The following is a 27,872-nucleotide window of genomic DNA, read 5'->3' as shown; positions in this document are numbered from 1 at the left end:
TTTTACTTAAATATCCTTGTGTGATCATTTGTATTAAAGTGAGTTATTAAGTTGTCGATTGGAATCTCTTTAAGGCTTACCAACGGGTATGTTTCACATTTGGTGTCAAGTGCAACTGGCTGTTTTTGGGGGGACCCCTAAGTGTGTGTATTTGTAGGTCTTTTCACTTGGACTTGGGTCAGTTTCCCCAAAGAAGAATCTTTCTGTCTCCTGTAGGGGAGGCTAGTGTCAGTGACAAGAGCTGGGTGGCAATAAACATGGCAGCAGTGTTTGGAGATCTAGAGTGATCTCATCCTTCTGGGTGCAGACTTTTATTTTAATCTCTGTTTTTCATTTGGGCACTGCACCTCACCTCTGCCCTGAGCTGTGCACAGTGCCCAGGAGCCTATTTCAGCCTTTCTGGAGAGCAAAATTCAGTCTTCTTCTCAGGGTGGGGAAAGAGTAGTGGCCTGATAGTTGTTTTCTAGCCCCTAAGATTTTGTTGACTTATCTTACTAGGTGGCCTCTTCTCAGTTTTCTATTTCTATTTCTTTCTTTTTTTTTTTTTCTGAGGGTAGAAAGTGAGATTTATTGAGTACACTGTGGGGGAGACCAAGAGGGGGTCTACGCTGGGGGAGAGAAACTGGGCTTCTTTTATGGTCCCCTCTGGTCACCCTTGGGTTAATGTTCCACCCGTTTGGTGGTTAGGGCTGGGTGTGTCATAGCTCTATCTGCCTGGAATGCCAACTGCTTGTGACTACTGATAATTTCCCGTTGGGAGGAGAGTGCATTTGTCTTATCTTAAAAGGACCGCCCCAGCCTAAGATGGCTGTTCTTTTGTTAAGCTCTACATTTCCCCCCTGTCCGATCAGCAGAGTCAAATCATTGACATCTGGGCAACGACATCATCTTGGGCTACTTCCTGCTGAGAAAGGGTGACATTGGGTCCCAGTTGGCTTTGCTGGTCGGCTGTGGGGCTGTGGGATTCTGTGTGAATAGAAATTTTGGGAGGCCTGTTTGAGAGTAGTCAACTGTATTGATTCTAGAGGTTGGAATCCTTGTCTTGTCACCATTTGTAGCTTGATGGAATGAAGTTGGTTTTGTAGCAACTTGTTTGACGTACTTGGTGACGTTGGTGGATCAGGATGGAAAGAGAAAAGAGGATCTCACAGTGTGCCTGGATTTGCCCCAGACGAGCTGCCGCTGCCGAATGCACCAGGTGTTAGAAGTGAGGAGTCCCAAAGCTAGGCCCAAAGGACACTACCACCCCATCGGGCAGGGACAGTCAGTCGATATGGGACTGGGCTTTAGGTCCGCCAGAGAGTCAGGATGTGCAATCCCTGGTCTCCAGGGACCTTAGACCATCGGCAGTGTTGAAGAGGAGAAAAGACTTTCCAGAATGTAGCCCTTGGGGTGACAGTGAGTCGGAGCCCGTCTGGAGACCTTGGGTCCCGCTGAGCAATAACCCTGGCCGGGGACCTTCAATTGCCCCAAGTCATTAGGCCGATCACTACTATTGGAAGACTGATTAGAAAAGGCAGACAGAGGCATTCCCTGTATGGGCCACCAAAATGCTGTGGAATGTGGTGATGGGGCTGGCAATGTGGGTGGTAAAAGAATTCACCGAGCCAGAAGTGAGGGTAGAAAGCGAGATCTATTGAGTACACTGCAAGGGAGCAGAGGGTGAGAGCAAGCTGTGGGGGAGGGGATCTGCCTCAGTTTTCTTTATTATTAGGTGTTTTTCTCTTTCTTAATGCCTTTATGAATGTTTTTCATGTGATTTGAATATCAGTTCTTTAAAGGCTAAAATTAGTACTTTGTGGGAAAAAATACCACATATGTTACATACAGTGTAGTAGATTGTTAATAAATTTTCAGCTTTGTATAAAAATAGTTGCAGTTTTTTAATTCTTCTAAAAATAATATGGATAGAACACAAATTAGAATCTAAAAATATTGTTTTGCTTTTCATTGGCAAGAAGGAAGAGAATTTGACTGATTCCTAAATCAATTTGGAAGATGACATGTTCAAGAATTTCTAAGAAATTCTGAGAGGAGCAATAAGAGGAGACTTGTCCAGTCAGTGAAAAGGAATAGTGGGCACTGTCATCAGAGTAGAGCACTGAAAAAAATTAGCAAGTTCTGACACAGACACAAAATACACAGAAGATTCTGAAGTATACCAAAGTGGCATTTCAAATTAATGAGAAAAGAATTGGATGATTCCAATAGCTAGTTTTGAGACAACTGACTACACATCTGGAAAAACAAACATAGGTCTTTACTTTTTACCTTATTCTAAAATAATTTCCATATATATTAATTTTTAAATTAAAGAAAATATAGGTGATTACATGTATGATCTTGAGTAGGGGGAGCCATATAATTAACCATGGCACCAGAAGTAGAAACCATTAAGGAAAAGATTGATAGGTTTGACTCTTTATAATACAAACTTCTATACTATGAGAGAAAAAGTTATTAAAATACTCAAATGACAGATTGGGAAAATAGAATCATATGATAAAGGAGGTTAATATCTTGATCAAACAACAGAAGGCTACATATCCTAGTAAAAGAATAGACAAAGAATGTGAACAAACGTTTTGCCAAATAATTGCAAATGCGTTTACATGTTGATTGGACAAAAAGTTCGTTTGCGTTTTTCTGTAAGGTTACGGAAAAACCTGAACGAACTTTTTGGCCAACCCATTACTTATTGGTAATGTTCAGTGCTACTGGTAAACGACAAAATACAAATTTAACAAAAACTTAGAAAATATTCCTTGCCCTTCCCTTTCTTAAATTATTTTCACTGTTGACAGGTAGGTGAGAAAATGGGCACCCCTGTACACTGTGTGTTTTGTGTCTGTAGGGCAATTGACAGTATGTGTTAAAAGCCTTAAAAAATGTTTCTTCTGACTCAGTAATCCCACTTACAGGAATTTAGGCTAAGAAAATATTAGGAAATGTGCTCCAAGTAGTTTATACAATGATGTCATAAATGTACAGGCTTATTCATAACAAAGCATTTTATAATTATGAAACATTTGAAAATAGCCAAATGCTAATATTGTCATGTGCATTCAGTTTTTTAACTAAAAAAACAACAAAAGCCTTTATTTATTTATTTGAGAGATATATGCATAATATGTATTAAATGAAAAAAGTTGATTGTGTGTATGCTATAATCTCCTTTATATAAAACATTTGTGTATATTCACATGCATAGAATAAATCTGAAAAGGTAACAATATGAATAACTTTGAGCACTGCCTAGGTTTCAGATAAAATGCTAAGGCTTTACGTGCAATACCTTATTTAATGAACACAACATTAACAGTGCTACCTTTGGGTGACAGGATTGTAGGAGATTGAGGCTTCTTTTTCCTTTTTCCTTCTCTGTATTTCCTAACTTTTCAATAATAATGCATAATCCTCTGTGAGAAGAATTTGTTGTTTAAACTTCTCAGTTTTAACTTCTCATTATTGAGTCATTTGGGAAGGCTTGCATGGTCCTGTAGAAACAATTAAAGATTGAAAACCTCAGAATAAATCTTGTCACAGCATGACCTTGGACAAGTAACTGTATCTCTTGGATTTTATACTTTCACCTCTAGAGGAGAACAGTTAAATATTGAGGGCCTTTGTAAAAGGAGCTAAATATATTTAGTTGTAACTGAATTCTTTTTTGAATGAGACATTTTAAAAAATTGCCATATTATATATGCCATCTGGAATGTGATGAAGACCAGTGGATATTTGTGCTGCTTCTTTTAAGTTAGTCCTAGGGAATGGGTGCCCAAAATTCACGGAACATGTAATTTTGGTCAGATGAAATTAAAATTTGATTTAAAATATTATCTAAGAGATCCTAACTAAACTCCTTCAAAAGCTGTGTCATCATCCTTTTCAACAGTGTTTTGTTTTTATTTTGTGATTACCAAATCTCGAAATTAAATATGTTCTCCCCCCCATTTTAGGTCAGTTGGTGGTGTGTACTTTATGCTCCTGTGTCATGAAAACGAAGCAGATTTGGCTCTTTTCAGCGCACATGCTTCCTCTCCTAGCACGCCTCTGCCTTGTTCCTCTGGAGACAATTGTTATCATCAACAAATTTGCTATGATTTTTACTGGATTGGAAGTTCTTTATTTTCTTGGGTCTAACCTTCTAGTACCTTATAACCTTGCCAAGTCTGCATACAGAGAGTTGGTTCAGGTAAGACTGTGTAGATAAAATTCTACATAAATATTAAGTATATTAAAGATTTAGTTCACTTTTATTTCACAGTCATGGTCATGGTAACATTATGTTTGACAGTTTCAAAATAGTAACTGTTTTCAACCTAATTAGGAGCATCTGAGATTCTTTATTAAGTTCTATTGAGAGGCAGTAAAGTGAAGTAAGTGCTTCTCCAGAAGCAGATGGTCTGGGTTCTCACTCTGATGCTGCTGTTTACCAGCTGTGTAACCTGGGGTTAGTCACTTAAGTTTACTTATCTGTAAAATGGAGCTAATAATAACTGTTGTACTTAACGCATAGGGTAGCCGTGAGACTTGAATGAGTTCAGTGCCAGGTAGATGATATTCAGTGTTAACTATGATAACAAAGACAAGAATGATGTAGAATTGAATACCTAGAGGTCAAATCCTGTTTTTTTCCTGATTATAGCCCTACTGTGAGTACAGTTTTTTCCTTACGTTTGTTTAATAGACTGAGAAGTTAAATAGTTCTGGGCTATGGTATGACAGATTTCATTTAGATGTGGTGCTTGGACTGATTTTGCCAACATAACGTGCTTCTGTCTCTCCTACTTTTATCAGCCTTTGCTCTCAAACAGATTATTTCCAGACACAAACAGTAGGTATTGAGGAGATAAATAGTTCATTTGATTTAATCAGTGAATTTCAGTATATAAAATAGGTCTTAAAACTGACATTGGTATAAAGAGAGTATTAAAATGGGCATTCTCTCCTAGCTCTTTACTGTGTGCGTGACCCTAAGGTACAGGAAGCTTTCAGATTGGTCAAACTGATACTACTAAATGAATCCTTTCCTTGTTGTTATTGTTGTGGCCCCAGGGGCAGATTTTCCCAGAAAAATTTCCTAAGCTCTTGGCCTTACCCTGATTCTACTGATTTCTTCATCTTACATAATGATTAACTTGAGCAACTTTCTTGAAAGTAGATCTTCAGAAGAAGATGGAGTTATTTTCATACTCTCATTGAACAGTTTCTTCGTGGGGAAGGGTTGTTGTATGCAGGGTCAGAATGATGAATTTATGTATTTTTTATTTGAATTCAATCTTGTGGAACTACCCTGGTTTGTAAGAAGTGGTAGATATTCAGTAAATATTACTTGGATACTGTTTATTTAGTTACCATAAGGACAAAGCCTCCGTTTTTCAGTGTCATGTTTACCTTCTTGGTTGCCATAAGGTTCTTGTAGCACAAGGTGTTGCAGTTGAAAATAAAGTATAGGTTATGAAATTCGCGACCTGGAAAGAATTGGATAGACAAGAAGTGGAAACTGTCAGGTATTTTAGTGGTCTTTTCCTTGAATGGAAAGAAGGAAAAGTACTCTACCTCTCAGTGATTAGTTTGCTGCTAATAGTAATTTTGCAGCTAGCTGGACAATTTCCTTTTTCTTGCAATATTTTCTAGTTGGGAAAAAATGGGGGTTAATCATGACTCAGTTTTAGAAAAAATATTTGATTTACAGATGGAAAAATGTAAATTTAGAATAAGCTACAAGTCAGTGTATTTTTATTTAAGGTCTTTATAGTTTTTGAAAAATTCTGGTGTCACACCGAGCATTCCGGCAAGACCAATTGGCTGCTTAGGTTAGAGCTTGTAACCTACTTGGCAGAACCTTGTTGTGTTACCAGGGTCCAGTCCCTGGCTTAGTAACTCCAGAAACTTGGTTACAGCTGTACTCCTAGGCTGAATCAGATTATGAGAATTAATTCCTCCTAATCAGTCTCATAAGGAATTGTTTTATAAACTAGACAGCTAATTTATTGACTTATAGTAGTTTAATAAACTTTTTTTAGGTGTACCTTCTTCTCTGGTGTTAATACACTTGGCAAACCAAATCATTTGAGAAATGTTGCTTGATAAATACACAGTAGGAGCAAGGGGAAGTGATTTGTCTGAGGGAAAAGACTTCCTGTCTTTGCTCCATCATAAACTTCTCCAATGATTATTCTGTCTTCCATCAGACTACTTCTCATCTGTGACCTTCCTGAATAAACTCTGGAAAATTCTTTTATATTTCCCTTCCTCCTAGCCCCTCAAGCAGTATTGCATTGTTCATGCTAGTCCTGATCATTTTGATTAGACATGAGTAAGTTTACCAAGGCTCCTCACACTCCCTTGACGTAGTTTAACTCTGACTGTGACTTTATTTTGACATTATCCCTGAACTCTTAGGGCAGTTTACTGTTGCCATTTGATGAATGTGTGTCAACAGTTAATAATAATTCAAAGTCAGAAAATTAACAAAGACATGCTAATTCCTACTTGTATGTATAGAGCTAACTTTGAAGGAATTTAGTTGAAATAATCTTGCAAGAAAAGAAAAGCTACTCAGTTTTTCTCTTTCAGTACTTTAGGTTAAACTCTTTTGTGTTTAAATGTGTTTATTGAAGTGATACAAGGTGTTTTCCTAAAGTCCTATTTTCTTACTCAGGTAGTGGAGGTATATGGCCTTCTAGCCTTGGGGATGTCCCTGTGGAATCAGCTGGTAGTCCCTGTACTGTTCATGGTTTTCTGGCTCGTCTTATTTGCTCTTCAGATTTACTCCTATTTCAGTACTCGGGATCAGCCTGCATCACGAGAGAGGCTTCTTTTCCTTTTCCTCACAAGGTAATTAATAAGAGTATACGATACTATATATAACCCTAGGAAGAGAAAACTTTGATCTAGGAATAGTAAGTTTTTCAAATTAACTTTTGTCACTCTTTTTATAGTGCTTCATATTGAATTAAAATAGGATTTTCACTCAGTGGATGCCTAGGTCTGGCAGTGTAAGGAGGTGCTAATATAATAATGGTGGTATATTTGGCTGCACTGTAGACCGTAGTACAGCAAATGATTTGTGGAAAGGTATGTAGCAAATTGTAAAAATGTTTTTTCAATTTCAAGTTAAACTACTGGAAAAGAAATATGTTACTAAAAATAACTATCACTTTGAGTATTTAATATGTGCCAGCCACACTAATAAACACTTCTTCATACTTACTTTTATAGCAGCCCTGCAAGAAAGGTACCTTATTATCATTAGCATTTCAGAGGTAAGGAAATTGTACCAAGAGTAACTTGCCCAGGTGCCAGTGCCAAAAGAAGGGATGCTGACACTCAAACCCCATCTGAGTCCAAATCCTATGACTTACCTATACACTTTCACTATGCCCTGTTATTTTCAGTGTTTTGCTTCCGTATTAATATAGAGTCAAATAATGGTAAAATGAGTATATCATAGTATTTTACTATTTAACCTAAAGGAATTCTAAGACTTGGTTTCTAAAATAAATTATTTTAAAAAAATCTTAAGTCATTAGAGTCCTTTTTCTACCTCATTATCTTTGTTGTGAGCTTATCTAGACATTTGTCACTGTTAAATTCCAAGTTTCCATCTCAGTCCCTCAGAATCTAGCAGATGGGTCTACATCTTCATTCCCTGGCTCATTGTCACTTTAAAAGGCAAGAAAGAAACTCTCCTCCTGGGAAGTATAGGCGAATACAACTTTAGAGTTTTAGTTAGTAGAGCTGTTGTTTCGCAGCCATCCAAAATGATGGAGTGTTGTGCACCAAGTGGTGTAGGGGAGGAGAAGTTTAAGACAGATTTACTCTCTTTAAGGAGCATGTTACTTGTTAAGATTGAAAACGTTACAAAGTTAAACAGCAATAAAAATGTCATGGGGCGATACCTATTTTGACAAGTAAGTAAAATAAACTTATTGGTACTGAGTCAGATTTTGTACTTTCTGAGACTTTTAATTAAAAAGTAGCTTTTATAAACATGCAATAAACTGATATCAAACACATTTTAATGGCCAATTCATTGTTTCACTGCTATTTGTTTTTATGTAAGTATCATGGAGATTTTATGCAGAGTTTTAAAATGGTCCAAAAAGTAACTGAATTTAAAGAGAAAGAGAGATATACAGTTCAGTGGTTAGGATAACCTAAGTGTGGGACTGGGATTGGTCATGTTTTAAACCAGATTATTATCCATTGTGAAGCACAATCAAATGAAGCATAGTATAATGTAAGAGGCTTAACAAATCAGTAAGCTATGAATGAATTTGGACTTAACAAAGTAAGAAAATAATGCTGCAATTTTAGGTGAGGCTTAGATATCTTGCCAAAATAATTTTCTTCTTTATTCCTTTTCCATACGTAGGATAGATTGCCCCTTCTCTATATAAGAATATTTTAATTTGGTGTTTTATAGAGAAGTTCCTGTGTGGTTCTTTCATTAATTTGTGTCTCTGTAAGCATTGTTCTTTGTCCTTCTTGATGCACTTGTGCGTTAGGTTATGTGTGTATGTTGCTTTGCCAATGAACAACTTACTCTCAAAAAGGAGGATCACAAGTTTACCAGGATACCCTGACTAAAACAAACCAACAAAGCATGGCAAACAAACTGAAAAACAAAAAGAAGGGGTTTTTTGCAGCCAGGAAATAGAAACTAAAATCAATAAAATGTCTCATCGAGGAGAGATGGGAAGAAAAGTTTTATAAATTTCCCAGCCTCTTTCACTTCCCCAAAGCTAGGTTGAAACCTTTTGTTTTCTTTAGTATGCTCTTGAAAAATAGCACCACACATTTTTTTTTTCCCCACACATTTTTTTAAAGTAAGAGAAAAAGAATGTGCTCCTCTTGAAAATGTAATTAAATCATACTGTTTGGGTAAAAAAGATTTCTTTAAAAATAGACACAAGAATAGAGAAATTGTTTGGACATTCAGTAAAACTTTCAGACTTTTCCAATGGCAATGAAGTAAAATTTTTAGTGTTATTTTTAGCCATGATCCTCATATTTTTAAATTACTGGACAATTTGTTGAAACATGGTATATAATGATTTTTCTGAGAAAAATATCAAACATTTCAGAAATTAGACTTTTAAGAATGCCATAAAATTATTTATTCTTTAGCTGTCAACTACCATGATTGGTAGATATTTTGGCTCCTAATGGAAAACCAGACATTTTTTTCCTCATCATAATGCACAGTGGTCTACGTAAAATTAGATGTTTTCACATAAAAAGTAACTTAAAAACAGTTGTGTAAGAAGGATAACCGTGTAGCAGAGGCATGGAGCTACATAGTAAAGGGCAGATACTGATTTGCCTGAATGAATTCCTCATCCATGCAAGACATTATTCACTGAAATTTCAAAACTTGATACCATGCTTTGAATGTTTTTTTATTAGTTGCTTTGTAAATGCTAAATCCAAATTATTGGTACATAATATTACATATATTTGCAAAATACTTGTGAAATTATTCTCAAATGTGTTCAATAAAAGTATTGAATGTATTTCTATAAAATATGAAAGTATTTCCAAGGTTTAGTGCAAGTCCAGTTCTCCTTATTAAAAATTGCTATTAAAATTATTTTGAAATGGTCTTGGGCTATATTCTTGGACATGCTTTTGAAATAACCCAGAAAAGACCTGCATTTACCTACGCCTAAATTAATTAAAATGTAAAGCACCAGTAGCATGGAAGACATTGTTGGAGTGAGAGGAGTCAGGGGCTGCAGAGTCTGCACAGGCCCTACCCCATAGCAGTTTGGTCAGAGAAGGAGTTTTGACAAGGAACCACATTAGCACTACAGTCTGATCAATTTGAACAGCCAGAACCTTTCAGAAGAACAATGGGCAACTATATACGTTTCTTTTGAATATTATCAGCATGTTAATTAGATTTTCTTAAGGTTTGAACAAGATTTAAGCCTTCAGAGTTTTACTACCTTTGAAGGAGATGATAGTTAATAAAAATAAAAAAGACTGTGTTTCAGATTTGGTGCTATGTGCTGAATATTTGCCAAAGAGTTAGAAAAATGAGGTTAGGATAATAATAAGAATGGATTTAAATTATTAACAGAGTGGTTAGGTGATTTCATCTCAAATTTTGGGTGTTTTCATTGAGGATCAGATCAAGCTTGGTGGTTATTTAAAGGCCTAAGATGTTTCAATTCCAAATAAACAATTTTTATCGGACAATATTTCCCCCCCTTTTTTTCTAGTATTGCTGAATGCTGCAGCACTCCTTACTCACTTTTGGGTTTGGTCTTCACGGTTTCTTTTGTTGCCTTGGGTGTTCTGACACTCTGCAAGTTTTACTTGCAGGGTTATCGAGCTTTCATGAATGATCCTGCCATGAATCGGTAAGTTCTTCACCCTGAATAGCTCTAGACATTTAAATCTTATGTAACTTGAAGAAGGAATGATGAATTTCTTTGTTGATGAATTTTAGAGGAAATGGAATTTTGAGGACTTTTTTTTTGGAATGGTTGCAATATTTAGATTAAAATACTATGAAAAAATAACTAAATTTCTGTGTATAAAAGATGTATTTTTATTATATCTACATAACAATGTATATTAGACACTTTCCTTTCCTAGATTTATTTAAGAGATTTTTGGATAGCTTGCTTTTTCCCATTTGACGTTTGTGTTGCTCTGCTAAAATCAGATTTCTAAATTCGATACTTTCTTAAAGATTTTTCTTTATGTTTGAACATAATTTTGATACTGATTGAAGTTTCAAAGGATGCATTAATGAGGATGCAGAATAGTTATTCCAGTTGTTATTAAATCACTAAGATCAGGTATTAGGAAACTACTTCTAGAACTTGTCATGATTTCTGTTATCTGAATTAACATAGAGGTTTAATGGTTTCATTTATATAAGTTTATGTAACCTCTTCTTAAAGTATTTAAATTTTTATGGACTATTTCATGATTAGTAGATGCTGAGTACCTTGTAAATTGAGGGGAAATTTTAATTTGTTGTGTATTAGTTTTTTAATGACAGAAAAGAAAAAACCTATGCTCTGTAATTTTCCCGCCAGTCCCAGCTAACACCTTTATAATGGAAAAAGGGAGTGGGGACAAGACAGAAAAATAATTCATGTTTAAGTTCACAGAATTCATACCATTCAGAAAGCACAAAATGGAAAATGACAACTTTCTTCCCCTACTTCCCATTTCCTCTCCCCGAAGGTAACAGCTATAGATGGTAATTTAAAACATTTCTTATAGGGAAAAGTATATATAGTCTTTTCCACATACTATACACATTGTTCTGTACCTTATCTTGTCACTTAATATGGTTTAGATAGGTTTTTTGTTTTGTTTTTATGTCAACACATACACCTCATTCTTTTCGATGAATGCATAGTATTGCAAAAATAATGTATCTTTTTTTTTTTGCTATTTAAAAATAATGCTGCTATGAGTGTCTTTGTTCATGTCTCTCTTTTTAAACCCTTAATTAGGAAAATTTTAAACCAGTAAAGCTGAGAAAATAGTAAAATGAACCCCTATGTATGTACCTGGCACCCATCTCCAGTAATATGGCCAGTGTTGTGTGTTGTGTGCCCCTGTCAATTCCACCTACCTTGTCCCATAACACCCCCTCCCTAGCTGCATTTGTTTGGAGCAAATCCCAGATATAATATTATTTTACCTCTAAATCTTTTAGGAAAAAACCATAACTACAATAGAGCATTCATTTCTCATAGAAGAATTCCTTGACATCAGCTACCCAGTTGGTGTTCATATTTCCCTAATTATCTGTCTAAATTTTAAAAAACATTTTGTTTGCTCAACTCAGGATCCAAATAATGCCCATGTTGTAGTTGACTGGTATGCCTCTTAAGTCTCTTTCAATATTTAGTTTCCTGCTATCTCTTTATTTTTTCCCTTTAATGTTATTTGTTGAAGACATCGGATTGTTTGTCCTACTTAGTTTTTCAGTCTGGATTTTACTGATTGTATCCCCATGATGTCACATAACATGTTCCATTGTTCACTTTATCTCTCAAATCTGTGTGTGTGTGTGTGTGTGTGTGTGTGTGTGTGTGTGTATATATCTTAAAAATCTATATCTATATATCTTAACTTTTGTAGTACATCCATAGGGTAAATTACTAGTAATATTATTGAATTGAAGAATATGTACATTTTAAATTTATTAGCAATTCTTCTCCAGAAACATTTTACCTGTTTATATCTCAACATTAGTCTGCCCATATTTTTTTACATTCCTTGTCAGTACTTGGGTCATCAGGCTTTGAAATATTTGCTAATTTGTGTATCTGAAAACTGTACCTGTCCTTGGCTCATTTCTCGTTTATTTGTAAGATTCTTTATAATTCAAGTCAATAGGATAAAAAGGTCTTAGGACTTTGTATATATTTTCCATATGGAAATTGAATTTCAAAAAAAGTATTTTTGTTTACGTTTCTGGTTCTTATGGTCTTCTTAAATAGACCTTCCCTACTCCAGGATTATAGAGACATTCACCTGTGGTTCTCTATTTTATAATCGGGATATAGCTCATGATGTAAATATGTATATAATTCAGTGGATATCTAAGAATGGTAGGAGTGTCTGACTCGTTAGCCAAGCCTGGTTTGAATACTTTTATTTATCTGAGAAGTTGCTTTTTTTCTTCTCACTGTATGCTAAAATTATAGCTATTATGTTTTGCACATGTAGTGATACATTATGCTTGTATATTATTACACTGACATTAATATTCTGATCAAGTTCTTTTGTCGAAGTCAGAATAGATCACAAATATGTAATAACAGTCTAAGCCTTTGGATTATTTTCCCTCGGAATTAAATGTGATTCTGATTATTGTTTGTTTTTCCAAAAACGTGTGCTTTTCTAGGGGCATGACAGAAGGAGTTACGCTGTTAATCCTGGCAGTGCAGACTGGTCTGATAGAGCTGCAGGTTGTTCACCGGGCATTCCTGCTCAGTATTATCCTTTTCATTGTTGTAGCTTCTATCCTGCAGTCTATGTTAGAGATTGCAGATCCTATTGTTTTGGCGCTGGGAGCATCTCGAGACAAGTAAGAAACTTCCTAAAAGAAATTTTTGTCATATTGTTTACATAAGTTTGTTGTCTGAAGATCTAGGTATTGTTTAGAGACAAGATGGATAAATAATTGGTATTAGCTTATTAACAAGTTTACCTTTTTATTTTTTGTATGTATTTGACTTTTCTGTTTTTTTTTCCTCAACATTCTTGTATATAAAAAGTCACATTAAAGGCCAAGTAATTACAAATCAGCTTTTTCTTCTTCAGAGAAATGTAGTACTTTTTTATACTTATACAGTTTTAAAATTAAGAATGTAGAGCATAAAATTCAGCACAGTAAATATAACAAATAATATACAATTTTATTCTGTGCAGTGCTAAAGGAGAGGAAGCATTGAGAGAAAGGGCAAATGAAGGAGAGAAAAATAAAGGTTTCAGACAATCATAAAGATGGGCATTTATGGGGCTTCCCTGGTGGCACAGTGGTTGAGAGTCCGCCTGCCGATGCAGGGAACACGGGTTCGTGCCCCGGTCCAGGAAGATCCCACATGTCGCCAAGCGGCTGGGCCCGTGAGCCATGGCCGCTGAGCCTGTGCGTCCGGAGCCTGTGCTCCGCAATGGAAGAGGCCACAACAATGAGAGGCCCGCGTACCGGAAAAAAAAACCAAAAAACGATAGGCATTTATGGAATAACAGTCTCATCTGATGGCGTTTTGCAACTAACTGAGGTTATAATGGGGGTTCTTGACACCTTATGGGACCAGCTGGATTCATATTCATCTCATATTACAGAAATTTTCATAAGGAATAAAAGTCAAATTATTTGGCTCTTTAAGATGCTATGATGTAAATATGTATAATTCAGTGGATATCTAAGAATGGTAGGAGTGTAACCTACCTAATGGTAGGCTTATGGTAATTTATACAAGGATTTTCTATAAGGAATTGCTTAAAACTCAGTGCCACTATTTTTTTCCAGCATGCTTCTACATACTCTGATTATTGATTATTGAAATACCCGATTTAATTGCTTCCTTGGTGGTGCTTTATAAGTAAGGAAATTAACATTTTAATTATAGTTAATCAGATTTATCTTTCCATCCCCATATCCCATATTGCCAAATATTCTGAAAACTTGTCAAACCCATAGAATGGCTGAAAGAGTCAATTTAATTTAAATAAGCTCAAAGGTCTTGGATATGTTTCAGATAATTTTAATCATTATACTTATTTGAGATTTGGTTTTTAGGTTTAAGGTTTCTCAGCAGAAGCATTTAAGATGTTGAATTCAATGGTGAACTTAGTTAAATAGTCACTTAAATTGGGGTTTTGACCTAAGTACAGTTACTATTTTGTCATCTCTGGCAGTATCCTTTAGTATTATTAATTATACCAGTTAAAAGACTGATATAATACAATAGAAAGTTCGGAAAAGAGAGAGAAATAAGACCATAATTTCACTGCCACAGGCACCAGTAAATTCAGTTCTGGGTCCTTCCAGGGTGCTGAACTAGCATCATTACTGGCTTCTTCCTCCAAGATCAAATACAGAGGAAATTTAGAGGGAAAGAAGCAAGACTGAGAAGCCCTGTGTGTTGGTGTGGAGTGGTTATTTTGGATTGGTGTCACTGTTGTTACTCGTGTCTGTAGCAGCATTAATTGGCCTGAGGCAAGAGAGGCTCTTGGCTGTGACAGGATGAGATAGGAATGAACAGTTACGGTTCTGTTCTTACTTCTCTCCCACTACTGCCTATGGTAATTAGAATGTACAATCAACAGTTAAATGGCAGTACTTTTTAAAACAAATGAAATGGAAAAGTTGTGAGAAAAATAAAACTTATTAGAGCTGACTTAAGAATTAAAAAGCTTGGATAGTTCTGTTAAAGAAATGGAAGCAAATGGTAAACATCCTAACTCAGATGGTGTTATAGGCAAGTTCTACCAAACTTTGAAGGAGCAGATATCCCTGTTTTAAACAAATGCTTTCAGACAATAGAAAGACTATCCCCCCACCCCTGCTCATTCTTTGAAACCAGTATAAATCCATATTGAAATCAAACAGACAATTTGAGAAAGATAAAGTTTATTTCACTCACAATAGGAGATACTGTGAAGTTTTTATAATAATTGGCTCAAGTATAGACAACTTGACCAATGGAACAGAGCCCCCAGACAGGTCCATATATATATGGGACTTTGGTGTATGGCCGAAGTGGCATGTTAGATGAGTGGGGCAGGTGGTTCTCTTCTGTAATGTAGCTGGAAAAAATTGGTTTCTAATTGGAAAAAGGTGGAATTGGATTCCTGTCTCACAGCTGTAAACAAAAGAATCAACTCCAGAATGGTAGAGCCTTAAATGTCAAAATAAAAAATTAAATCTGCATAGAGTAGTATATTTTGGACCTTCAAGTAGGAAAAAAAAATTATTAAACTGATGGAACTGGCCGTGAAAGACTGAGACTAAGAATAACTATGATTATGAAAGAAAAGAATGATAAATCTAACTATCAAAATTAATAACATTTTCTAAACCTAAAGGAAACTTGTATTAGAAATGATAGTTACAAACCTGGGAGAAGATATTTATAGTATTCACACTTCCTCAAGAATTACTATCAAGAATATATATGTAAATAGCTCAGATTGGTGAGAGAAGTGGATAAAATACATCATCAGCCTTTTAGTGAAAGCGGAAACAATGAATATGAAGAGAGGTTCAGTGTCTTTAGTGGTCAGAGAAATGTGAATCAAGACTGCTGTGAGATACTGTTTTAAACCTGTGGAAGTGGCAATGAATAAATAATAGAAAAGAAGGAAGGAAGGGAGAGAGAGGAAAGAAAGTCAGCTGATACCTAGGGTAGAAGAAAACATAGGTCCTCAGATATCCCACGTTTCTGGTGGGAGTGTAAATTAGTGTAATCACTTTGGAAAACAGTTTAGCATTGTCTCCTCCTACGTAGATACTCAAGACATTCTTGTGCATGTTCAGGAGGGACATGTAGAAGAATGTTCATAGCACAACTCACAATAGCAAAAACCTGGGAACAAATCATGTGCCAATCAAACAGGAAAGGGGGTGAATAAATGTGATAATAGTCACAGTGGAATGTTAAAAACATAGTGATGCATTAAACATTTTGAATGATTCATAGCAATATATAAAGTAAATCCCCAAAGATGACAATATAGAATGTTTTGTTTTGTTTTGTTTTGTTTTGCGGTACGCGGACCTCTCACTGTTGTGGCCTCTCCCATTGCGGAGCACAGGCTCCCGACGCACAGGCCCAGCGGCCATGGCTCACGGGCCTAGCTGCTCCGCGGCATGTGGGATCTTCCCGGACCGGGGCACGAACCCGTGTCCCCTGCATCGGCAGGCGGACTCTCAACCACTGCGCCACCAGGGAAGCCCTAGAATGTTATTTTTATGTCAAAAACAGAATTTTAAAATACACTCTTTAGGAGTACATATGGATAAACAAAACTGTAGAAAGGGAAGCAAGCAAGAGAGTGAAGAGTACAGGACTCATGAAATGGTTTCATTGGGTGGAGGGAGGCAGGACATGGACTAGGCTGGCCTGCCACATGGTCCAGGGCCTCTTTTGTACGGGGAGATGGGTTCATGAATGCTTGCTACATTTCAGGTATTTAAAATAGCTAATTGGATTACGAACTAATAAAAAAGGGGTACATGCACAGACCAATAACGATAGTGCATTCTGAACAGAGGATTGTGATTAATTCAATTAAGTGTACCAGGTTTGTAATTAATTCAATTAAATGTACCATTAAAAAAGGAAATGGAAAAATTTCCTAATTCTCACATTAGGTTAACAATTAAATGGTAATATTGAAACTCTGCTTCTCTCTGTCGTTAAGGAAGTAACTATTAGGGGAAAATCCTCACACATCTTGGTGTTGCTAGGACTGGAGGTAATTTCCAGTGTTTAAACTTAAAAATGTGTCTCAGATAGTCTTAGCTGTAGATATAATTGTTACTTTTATCCAGGAATTTTATTACATTTGTTAGCAAGGAATTTTACAACTAGAGTCTACTGTATTCAAATGATATAGCAGAGTTTCAAATTCCGCTATTCGTTTTTGGTTTTTTTTTTTTTTTTTTTTTGCGGTAGGCGCGCCTCTCACTGTTGTGGCCTCTCCCGTTGCGGAGCACAGGCTCCGGACGCGCAGGCTCAGCGGCCATGGCTCACGGGCCCAGCCGCTCCGCGGCATGTGGGATCTTCCCGGACTGGGGCACGAACCCGTGTCCCCTGCATCAGCAGGCGGACTCTCAACCACTGCGCCACCAGGGAAGCCCCACTATTCGTTTTATGTTTAATTTTAAATTAGATTTTTATTGAATTTTAACTGCTTAAATAAGGATAAATATGTATGTAATGTTTGTGTATATATAAAACATAGAAATCAGACGTAAGTTTAAAACTGTTGGCATCATGTTATATTTACTTTTCTGTGTATATGTATAAATATATGTTTGTATATATATGTAAATTATATAAGTGAATCACAGCTAGCTTGATTTTGAAAAATATATTTAAAGTTTTAGGGCAAATTGCCCTATTATAACTACTGCCTGCTTTTCTTTAAAAAAAGTAAAAGTTTGGAGTCTCAAAGCAGGGCTACTGTGGCAGGTTTATATTTGTCCCTTAACTTCTCATAAGAAAAATGTGTGACAAGAAAAGATGTAAAACACTTTCCAAAGTACCTAGCTTTAATTTTAACCAGAATAATAATTTACTTTCTTATCAGACTTGCTAACGGTGGACAGTCCCACACAGTATAGCATTTAACTTAGTGTGGTTATTTTTCCTCCCACCTATGTTGTAGTAGAGTTAAAGGTAGGCAGGATGATTTATGTTACTCTTCTGTCTCCTTGAGATACTTCACATGGACTTGAGAACATATCACAGATGCTGATATTTAATTAAAACAGCATAATTATTGTGGCTATGAGCTTTAAACTATATTGGTTGAAATTCATGTTTCCTCGTAATGTTTTTAAATAATCTGTGTTTGTTTTTATTAGAGAATCATTAAATGATTTAGGACTTGATATTCAGTTTACATAGATTGTAATTGAGTTTTTTTAAGAGAAGGGATGGCTGTTTGGGGCTCACGCTGATTTCTTTCTAGATTTGTGATCCTTATGTTAAAAAATTACTCCAACTTTGGCTTTTATTTACCAAGGAAATGGAAGTATCTAGCATCTTTTTTTTTTCCTCTTTAAACCCCTTTTGGGGTAATAAGTCATTACATGATCATTTGTCTTATAAATGGGATATATAAAGTAAATAATAAACTTGTAGGGGGTGGAAATCATACCTTTTTTATTATTGCACAAAAAGATTTTTTCAAGGTTCTGCTTAAGGCACTTGTTGGGGGAGGGTTTTGTGTCATTTTTCTTTTAGAAGTTGGTTTACAATCTGTATTAAATTTGGGGTATATTTAAGGAATGAGCTGTTAGAATAGTACAATGTACGAAGAGCTAAATAAAAGAAAAGATTATGTTCCTTCTCCTTTTGCCATAACTAGGGGACTCCTGCTGTGTATTCCACTATTGACAAGGAGGATTCAAGTGGAATCAGAAGCTGAAATCTAAGTCTAAGAAATTTCTTGACTTGTTGGGTGTCTTAAAAGTTATACATGGAACGGTTCTGCTGTGTAATGACCACAATTAACTTTTGTCCTGCTTATATCATAGGGCTTTGCACTTGGGTGGATAGATGGGTAGGTAAGAAAAGGTAGTAATTGATGGAAAATAATTTGAAAAATATCAAGCAGAAATAAGTTTTCAAGTTTTATTTGGCACTTATTTCAAACAAGCCTCTGTGTTTAGGAGCTGGAGTTATCCTATTTTTGAGGAGATTAAATATGGGTGATAAGACTTTTTTTAAATGTGTGTATATATATAAAATATTTTTATTTAAATAATAAATATAAAATAAAAATATAAGTAAGAATGTTTAGGTATATATGATACATAATGTATAAAATATTATATATAAATATCTATATATTGAAGCAGTGCTTCAATTTATTGTATGATTGTTTGGTACAGATGTTAAGAATTCTGAGAGGGTAGGTGATTCCTGGGGAAAGGATATCATTACCTGTATAAATATATTTGTTTAGCTTGAGCTAGTCTAAAGCATTTAGAAAAGGAGAGAGTGGAATGCAGGCATTTCTGGTGGGATTTTTAAGAGTGCTTGTGTCTTTTTGGGAAGAGAGTTAACCATCTTTGCTTGTAGTGAGGGACAGATGTTGGCAAGTTTGGACCAAAAAATTGGGAGTGATAGGGACTTCCCTGGTGTCACAGTGGTTGAGAATCCACCTGCCAGTGCGGGGACATGGGTTCAAGCCCTCGTCTGGGAAGATCCCACATGCTGCGGAGCAACTAAGCCTGTGGGCCACAACTACTGAGCTTGCATGCTGCAACTGCTGGAGCCCGTGCTCTGCAACAAGAGAAGCCATCGCAATAAGAAGCTCGTACACTGCAACGAAGAGTAGCCCCCGCTCGCCGCAACTAGAGAAAGCCCACGTGCAGCAACAAAGACCCAACACAGCCCCCGAAAAATAAATTTAAAAAAGGCTTTAAAAAAAAAAATTGGGAGTGGAGGACCTAAAATGCCAGGCTAGGAAGTTTAGAGAAGGTATTGACGGTATTATGCTAGCAGAGCTTTAGAACAATTAATCTCTCTAGGAACAGGGGCTAGAAGGGAAGGAAGATCAGCTAGTAGGTCTTAAAGTGCAGTGGTTCATAGTTTTTCCCCACCCTCAACAGATGTGAGGGGTAATACCCCTGCTCATCGGAGAGCCATTCCTCTTAGTAACACTGCACTCACGGCTGCAGAGATTTTCATCCAGGGTGGTGCAGGTGAGGAGAGGACGTCACAATTTAAGACAGCACATTACTGTTAAAATTGTTGAAGTTTAATGCTATAAAAGCCTGACATCGCTTTGAGATTGCTTGGAATGGGAATGAGATTGAAAGCAAACTATTCAGAAAAAAAAAAAAAGAATTGGTGGTACTTGTCAATTGACTGAGTATGGGGTGTTAAGAGAAAAGGTGCTTTGAAGCCTTTGACATGACTTGCCCTGAAATCTAGCACTGTGACTGGCATGGAGAAGGGTGTGCAGTAAAATGCTGTGAAATTGAAGCATGGCACAAGATTGGTTAGTGGTGCTGCTAGGTTACAGGCATGTTAAAAGGATACTTTTCTTTCTCTAGGAGTTTATGGAAACACTTCCGTGCCGTGAGCCTTTGTTTATTTTTACTGGTGTTCCCTGCATATATGGCTTATATGATTTGCCAGTTTTTCCACATGGATTTTTGGCTTCTTATCATTATTTCTAGCAGCATTCTCACCTCTCTTCAGGTAAGCCCAGGATTAATTAACTTTATATAATAACTGATTTTCTTACTTTTCCTTCCAGGAAAGGAATTAAACTTTTTCAAGATTAATGATGATAAGTGGTCTATTTAGGTGATTACTTCCCATCCTCTTTACTAGAATGCATTACATTATTTGAGCATAGGCGTTAGAAGGTAGGTTATTAAAATACTAAGCCTATCTGTCACTGTAGTTTTTTTTAATCAAGGTAATTAAACTTTGCAATATCTCTTTTTCAAAATGATGTGATACAGAACTGTCATGTAAATCTTAAATAGATAAGTAACTATAAAATATTAAAAGATTTTAGTGCTTGTTTGGAGCACATTTTGCCCACTCAAAAATATCCATAGTTTCATAATGTATATAAATAAATGATACCTGTGTATGTATTACACGGACATGATATATACTTTACACGCACACACACACACAATGTTACCATGGAATGGATAAACTTACTGTAACTTAAAAGTGTATCTTGGCTGCCTAATCAGTAACAAGTAAAAGAAAAACGTAGCACTGGCAATAAAGATTTATTCATTGTTTCTTGTAGAAGTAAAGGTTCTTTGAAAGTTGAGGAATAGATATGAGTACAGAATTAGGAAATTTTAGATAGAATTGTGAGGGTTTTGGTGACCAGGGGAAAGAAGGAAAGAATGTCAGAGAAGACTGATTACTAATCAGAATCATTTTAGTAAAGTTATATCTCAGGGTACTTTTCAGTATCAAAGATCTGTATTACTGAGATCACCCACATTTTAATTGTACCAGTGTCTCCTATGGATATGAAATCTGGTATACTAAAGATATTAGTAATGTGTTATCACTTAAAGTCTAGGAAAAACTTTATTAGTGATTATATACATCTTTTTTTTTTCAGGTTCTAGGAACACTTTTTATTTATGTCTTATTTATGGTTGAGGAATTCAGAAAAGAGCCAGTAGAAAACATGGATGATGTCATCTACTATGTGAACGGCACTTACCGCCTGCTGGAGTTTCTCGTGGCCCTCTGTGTGGTGGCCTATGGCGTCTCCGAGACCATCTTTGGAGAATGGACAGTAATGGGCTCAATGATCATCTTCATCCATTCCTACTATAATGTGTGGCTTCGGGCCCAACTGGGGTGGAAGAGCTTCCTTCTCCGAAGGGACGCTGTGAATAAGATTAAATCATTACCCATTGCTACGAAAGAGCAGCTTGAGAAACACAATGATATTTGTGCCATCTGTTATCAGGTAACTCATACAGTAAGAAGCCATTTGGGTGGTTCATACCATGTATCCCTTGCAACTTTAACCACATTATCCAAATTCAAGTTAAATTTCCAGGCAGAAATTATCTCCTGGGTAAAAAAAAAGTGGGCCTCAGATATTATTAAAGACCTGATAAAATATTTCCATTTTATTTCTAAAGTAAGTTTTAAATTTAGTTCCTCAAGTTCTAATTTATTGTTATTTTCAACATTATTGCTCACCCATAAATAAAGGAAAAACAGGTCAGGTGTATTTTATATTTACTCCTGAATACACACACACACACACACACACACACACACACACACACACACACACACACACACACACACACACACACACACACACACACACACACACACACACACACACACACACACACACACACACACACACACACACACACACACACTCTATCAAATACATATTATCATTCAGGAGTCAGCAACTTCTGAAAAGTGGTGTGCCAAGATTCTGACTCTTTCCCTCTGGTATTTCCAGGGTAGGCAGTAAACGTTCATTCACGTGACGTAGGTGGAGAGAGTATGCGCTTCCCTGTGGGCTGAGGTATATCTGAGGTGGATGCAGCCTCTGTGTGGAAGTGGGGGGCAGGAGATATGGCAGAGGCACCCAGTTGGTGTACATTATGGTTGGCCTCCCTGGCATCTTTGGCACGTGAGCCCTCAATAGCTGATGACTGCCTTCTAGCAAGAATTGAAAGATAGTATTTAAATCCGCTTGGAAATACAACAGTAACAAACAACAGGCCTAGAGTTTAGTCACCAGTCACCTGTGCAGGAGGGTGATTGAGTAAGAAGCTTTTTACAGCTAACTGTACTGTTGGAAGTATGGGCAGAAATTCTGGGCCACAGCACAAACTGTTCCTTTCAAATCACTCTTAAAAAGTGTGGGCTGGTGGGAAAAAAACTATAGATAGTGTCAATGAGTATACAGAGGAGGTACTTGCTCCAAGGCTGCTTTACAGTGTAGATGGGATGTGTATGTGTTTGTGCGTGAAGGCCATCTAGAATAAGAATTTTTCCTAAGAGTAAAATTAAGCAGCCACTTTTTGATTGTTATTAGAGCATACTTTTGGGTACTAGCAAAATAATATTTTCCAGGTTGTTTTTGCATTTGCGGGGATTGAGGAGCAATGTAGATTCCCCCAAAGTTAAGTGGTCATTGTCTTCTTTTGGGTCCTTTGTGCTCGGTAGCCTTGTTGTATGCAGGACAAAGCATATCCAAGACAGATTTGTGGCACATCAGCTTCAACAGCCTATGTCTAAATATACCATCTCTGGGATTTGAGAGTCCTCTTTTTGTATTTCCTGTTGTCACATCACTTTTTTTGAGGTGCTTGAACTACCTGCTGATACCACACTGAAAATAAAACTCAAATTGCTTACCTTCCTAGCTGGCTGCTCTTCTTTGGATGGCTTTCTGCTTAAAAGTTGACTCCCAGGTGTTACCAGTTCTTGGCAAGGAATTTCTATTATAGCCACAACTCCTTGTTTTGGGACTTTAAACAAAATTAATGGTTGATCAACCAAATGTATGTTGTTACAATTTAAACTTCATATCCCTAGCCTTCCCTCCCCAAATATATCTTATGCAAGGACTACTAGTGCAAAGTATACCATTTCTTATTCCAGTGGTTATTAAACTTAAGTGTGCATTAAAGTCACATGGGTGGCTTGCTTTACCTATGGATTTGTGAATGCCATCTTCAGATATCCAGTAGGTCTGGGGTGGCCCCAGAATATGCATGGTTAGCCAGCACTCCAGGTGATTCTGATGCACTTTGAAAAAACACTGGCTTATATCGTGAAAACTGGGATGTACATTGTCCCTAATGAAGTTTCCACTTCCTTGCCAATACCCTGGTGTTATGTGGCTGATTTTGTCTCCTTGCCAATAATCTCATCATGGAATAATGTGTTGAGCTGTGTTGAAGGAAAAAAGTGGAAAAAGTCCAATCTTCATCAGATTTCCTGAGGTTATAATTATACTCGTGGAGACCCAGTGATCATACTGCTACAGTTTTATAACCTTTGTTTCATACTAAGTCCGAACCCCGTTACGAAGGTCGTTTCTTCCTCATTTTTGGTTTTTACTTCTTTTTAAAAATTGCTTAGCCAGTGGTTCATGTATTATTTGTATAAAGGGGTCTCTGATGGCAAGAAGATTATTACAAAAATATAAAATGAGTTTTATTCTAAGATCTGTGTTGCAAATTTTCTCTGGAGAATTTGTGAGAAAGAAATGTTGGAACTAGAACTCGAGCATAGCAGCAAAGATTTTAGATAATAGACATTTACGAATTATCTTTTTCCCCCGTTTTAGGACATGAAATCTGCTGTGATCACACCTTGCAGTCATTTCTTCCACGCAGGGTGTCTCAAGAAGTGGCTGTATGTCCAGGAGACTTGCCCTCTGTGCCACTGCCACCTCAAAAACTCCTCGCAGCTGCCAGGGTTAGGGGCTGACCCGGTTCCACAGCCTCCTGCTGGAGCTGAGCAAAATGTGCTTCAGGAAGGTACTGTACCCCCAGGCGAGGAGCATCCTCAGGGGACTGGGGTGCAAGAAGGTTCTAGGGACAATGACGAGTGCATTGCCAGAAGATCAGATAGCCAGGAAGGGACTTGTGATCCCAAGGAAAATCCTCTTAGCGCAAAAGATGCAGCACATCCTGTTGAGGTCAGCCTAGAAGAAAAGCAGCAGGAGTAATGCTCTGGAGGAGAAGTTAACTCACGATGGAGTTCGTGCCCAGATTTGAGGAGTGAATGTATGAGGTGATTAGGCAGGAAACTTGACATTCCAAGGATCTAATCCAGGAAGTACTCTCAGTGGAGACCACCTGCTTTCATCCCCTTGACTTTGTGGGAGAAATTTTGCAAAGTATGCTAATCAAAATGTATTTATATATCCTATGCTGATGTTTGGTAGAGGTTTGCCAAGAAAATTCAACCTCAGCAACTTCAGAAACGGCCCCTGATTTGTAAGGGATAAATAAAATCAGATTTGAGTGTCTGAAAGGGGCTAAAGAAAGGAGGATAAAGAGCGTGAGGACACGTGGGAGGAAGCAGGCAGAAGTGGAACTGATATTTCACTTTCTATGGGACAGGACCATTCTTGTTACAGAGTATGAGTGGTGACCAGCCCTTTTCTCTACCCCCTTTTCCTTCAGTTAATTGGAACTCAGTCAGGTGATTATTTGTACAGCACTGAAATGAAATCAAAGACGTAAAAGCATTGATTGTATTCAAAGATTGAAGCACGCTCATACTTCGTATGTGCTTTGGGGGAGGGGGTGGGTGGGCACTTGGGCCTTGCGGGTGCATTCATGTAATCTGAGACTCTTGAACTTTATGATGGAGTCGTCAATATTTTGATGTATATGAAACTTTTGTTAATACATCGTATACTGTGTTGGCTGTGTGAAGTAAACTAAAACTCTAATGAACACTTTGGAGTCCACGTTAGTATAGGAGACCAAAGTGGGAAGGGCTTTAGGGCACTGATAAAGGCCCTAAGTGTACTTTTCAATCCTGTGTAATGTTTAATTCTTGCAACTGAATCAAAACAGTGTTAAATTATGGCAATATTTGCACTTTGGGAATGAGTACATAACTGTATGATCACACTCTGCAAATGCCACTTTTAAAGCTGTTAATAGACTTTGCACCTTTTCTTTGACAAGGATTTGTCATATTTAAATTTTTACATTCATCATGGCTACAGGTAGAACTGGGGAGGGGGGGAATGCAATTTTTTATGGGAATTTTGATATGAAAAGAAACTAGTCATTTATTTATACAATAGGCTTGGCTCAAAAAGTGTTTTTCAGACTCGGTATTCCTAATGTGGGACGTGACTTTATTTTATTTTTAGTAGCAAATTTGGATGTAGACTGACAGACATAGCTGAATGTCTTAATAAATTTAAATTTGAAGATAACAATGTTTTATTTCTGTGATAATTATTATTGTAAGGTGTCTTAACGAAATTCTGTTTTCAGGAGGTTTTGCTTATCCAGCTGGGCTTCTGTATCTTGATCCCTGTCAAAAATGCCCTGCAGATGGCAAAACATTTTGATTGAAAAGGATCAGTTCTTTGAAATCTTCTACACCAGTGGTAGCAAACCTAGCTCTGCATCAGAAGTATCTAGGGAACTTTTTAAAAAAATTACGCATTTCTGAACCCCACTTCAGACCTACTGAGTTAGCCTTTGGGGTGCCTGAGAATGTGCATTTCATAGCTTCCTGGGTGATTCTATCCAACTAACCTGACACCAGCATGATTTTACAATTAGAAAGGAAGTGGCTAGACCAGAATGGATTTCTCCCCAGGTATAGCCGGAAGTTTCTCACCGTCCTTTTGGTGATCCTGGTCAGGCAGAAAACAGCAGATGGCACCCTCTGGTGGTAGTCAGGCTGTTGTCCAAAAACCTAGCAGCAATCTTGGATTTAAAACTGAATTTCAAAAAAAAACAACAACTGAATTTCAGCCCTTGTGTAAAAGGTACATATTCAAATATTAAATGTTTGGTGCCTTGTTTAAAGGAATAAAATTGCATATGAAGTTGAAATTATTTATGGCACAGCGAACTCGGCCATCCTTAAGCACCAAAGGACTGACTCTCTCATATAGACTTCAGGAAAAGTTCTCAGATGTTTTCATAAAACTGTTTCTTTGTCATAGTTTCATATTACAAAACAGTTTTTTTAAATAAATTTATTTTATTTTATTTATTTTTATTTTTGGCTGTGTTGGGTCTTCGTTGCTGTGCACGGGCTTTCTCTAGTTGCAGTGAGCGGGGGCTACTCTTGGTTGTGGTGCACGGGCTTCTCACTGTGGTGGCTTCTCTTGTTGCGGAGCACGGGCTCTAGGCGTGTGGGCTTCAGTAGTTGTGGCACACGGGCTCAGTAGTTGTGGCTCGTGGGCCCTAGAGTGAAGGCTCAGTAGTTGTGGCGCACAGGCTTAGTTGCTCCGCGGCATGTGGGATCTTCCTGGACCAGGGATGGAACCCGTGTCCCCTGCATTGGCAGGTGGATTCTTAACCACTGCGCCACCAAGGAAGCCCCTATGAACCACTTTTTTTTTTTTTTTTTTTTTTTTGCGGTACGCGGACCTCTCACTGTTGTGGCCTCTCCCACTGCAGAGCACAGGCTCCGGACGCGCAGGCTCAGTGGCAATGGCTCACGGGCCCAGCCGCTCCGCGGCATGTGGGATCCTTCCGGACCGGGGCACGAACCCATGTCCCCTGCATCGGCAGGCGGACTCTCAACCACTGCACCACCAGGGAAGCCCTACAAACCACTTTTTAACCTCCTAATAGCACAGAGACCCCAGCTGTACTTAACCAAGTCACATGAGCCTCTCAGCCCAGCAGCCTGGTGGGCAAATAACTCTCTTTATCAGCGCATATCCTTTTGTTTCAGTCAGGAGAGCAAGATTATGTTGTAGTAACAAAACCCCTCAAGATCTCAATGGCTTCAAAACAAAGGTTTACATCCCACACACTGCATATGTGTCTGTTGGAGAGTGGGTGGGGTGCTGTATTTGGTGCAGGTACTCAGGGATCTAGGCTGTTGGAACAGTCACTGACTTGAACCTTCCTGATGGTCATGGCAAGGGAAAAGGCTCTGGAAGGCTGTCCTCTAGCAGTTACTTGCTCCTCCCAGCAGTGGATGCACCACCCCCTGGCCAGAGCTGTGGTCCCACCTGCACAAGAGGCTGCGGAAGTTCAGTCTTCCTCCTGGGCCTGGAAAGAGAACGCATCAGCTGTGCTGATGACTGCCACATCTCAATGGAAGCACCACTTAATTTTTTATTTACACGTTATTCAAAATCTGGGAGCACACCTGTAAATGATTGAAAATATACCAGTTGAGCACCTCTGACTTAATTTGTTCCTTGTTCTGATATGCTGGGACAGTAGCACTGTATAATGCCATCTGTCTTTCAAATTTCTGTTTTCTGGTCATTTTTTTTTAATAGTATTCAACTCACTGTCAGACTTCTGATTTAAGAAGAAGTCATAAAGTTTAACCACCTAGTTTGTACTACTAAAGAGAAAACCAGAAAATTAGATTCAATTTCCCTTCTATGATACTTGATCAAATTAAGTGAGAAAATATCACATCCCTGTAAGCCCT

General features: G+C 37.4%; 1 protein-coding gene across 3 annotated transcripts in view; it reads left to right on the top strand.

The window, feature by feature from the left end:
- RNF145 (ring finger protein 145) overlaps positions 1-25,674 on the top strand; it is a 65,432-nt gene extending 39,758 nt beyond the window's left edge. For all 3 annotated transcript variants that reach the window (XM_030841253.3, XM_060296556.2, XM_030841257.3), the window contains exons 5-11: positions 3,963-4,198; positions 6,671-6,846; positions 10,239-10,379; positions 12,896-13,078; positions 20,294-20,441; positions 21,340-21,696; positions 24,058-25,674. In XM_030841253.3, coding sequence (XP_030697113.2) covers positions 3,963-4,198; positions 6,671-6,846; positions 10,239-10,379; positions 12,896-13,078; positions 20,294-20,441; positions 21,340-21,696; positions 24,058-24,441 — 1,625 coding nt within the window. In that variant the 3' untranslated portion in view covers positions 24,442-25,674. The remainder of the gene's footprint in view (positions 1-3,962; positions 4,199-6,670; positions 6,847-10,238; positions 10,380-12,895; positions 13,079-20,293; positions 20,442-21,339; positions 21,697-24,057) is intronic.
- Positions 25,675-27,872: the final 2,198 nt, after the last annotated feature.

The sequence above is a fragment of the Globicephala melas genome, chromosome 3 (genome assembly GCF_963455315.2).
Source record: "Globicephala melas chromosome 3, mGloMel1.2, whole genome shotgun sequence".
Lineage (NCBI taxonomy): Eukaryota > Metazoa > Chordata > Mammalia > Artiodactyla > Delphinidae > Globicephala > Globicephala melas.
The sequence above is the reverse complement of the archived record's forward strand: the minus strand, read 5'-3'. Positions and strand labels throughout refer to the sequence as shown.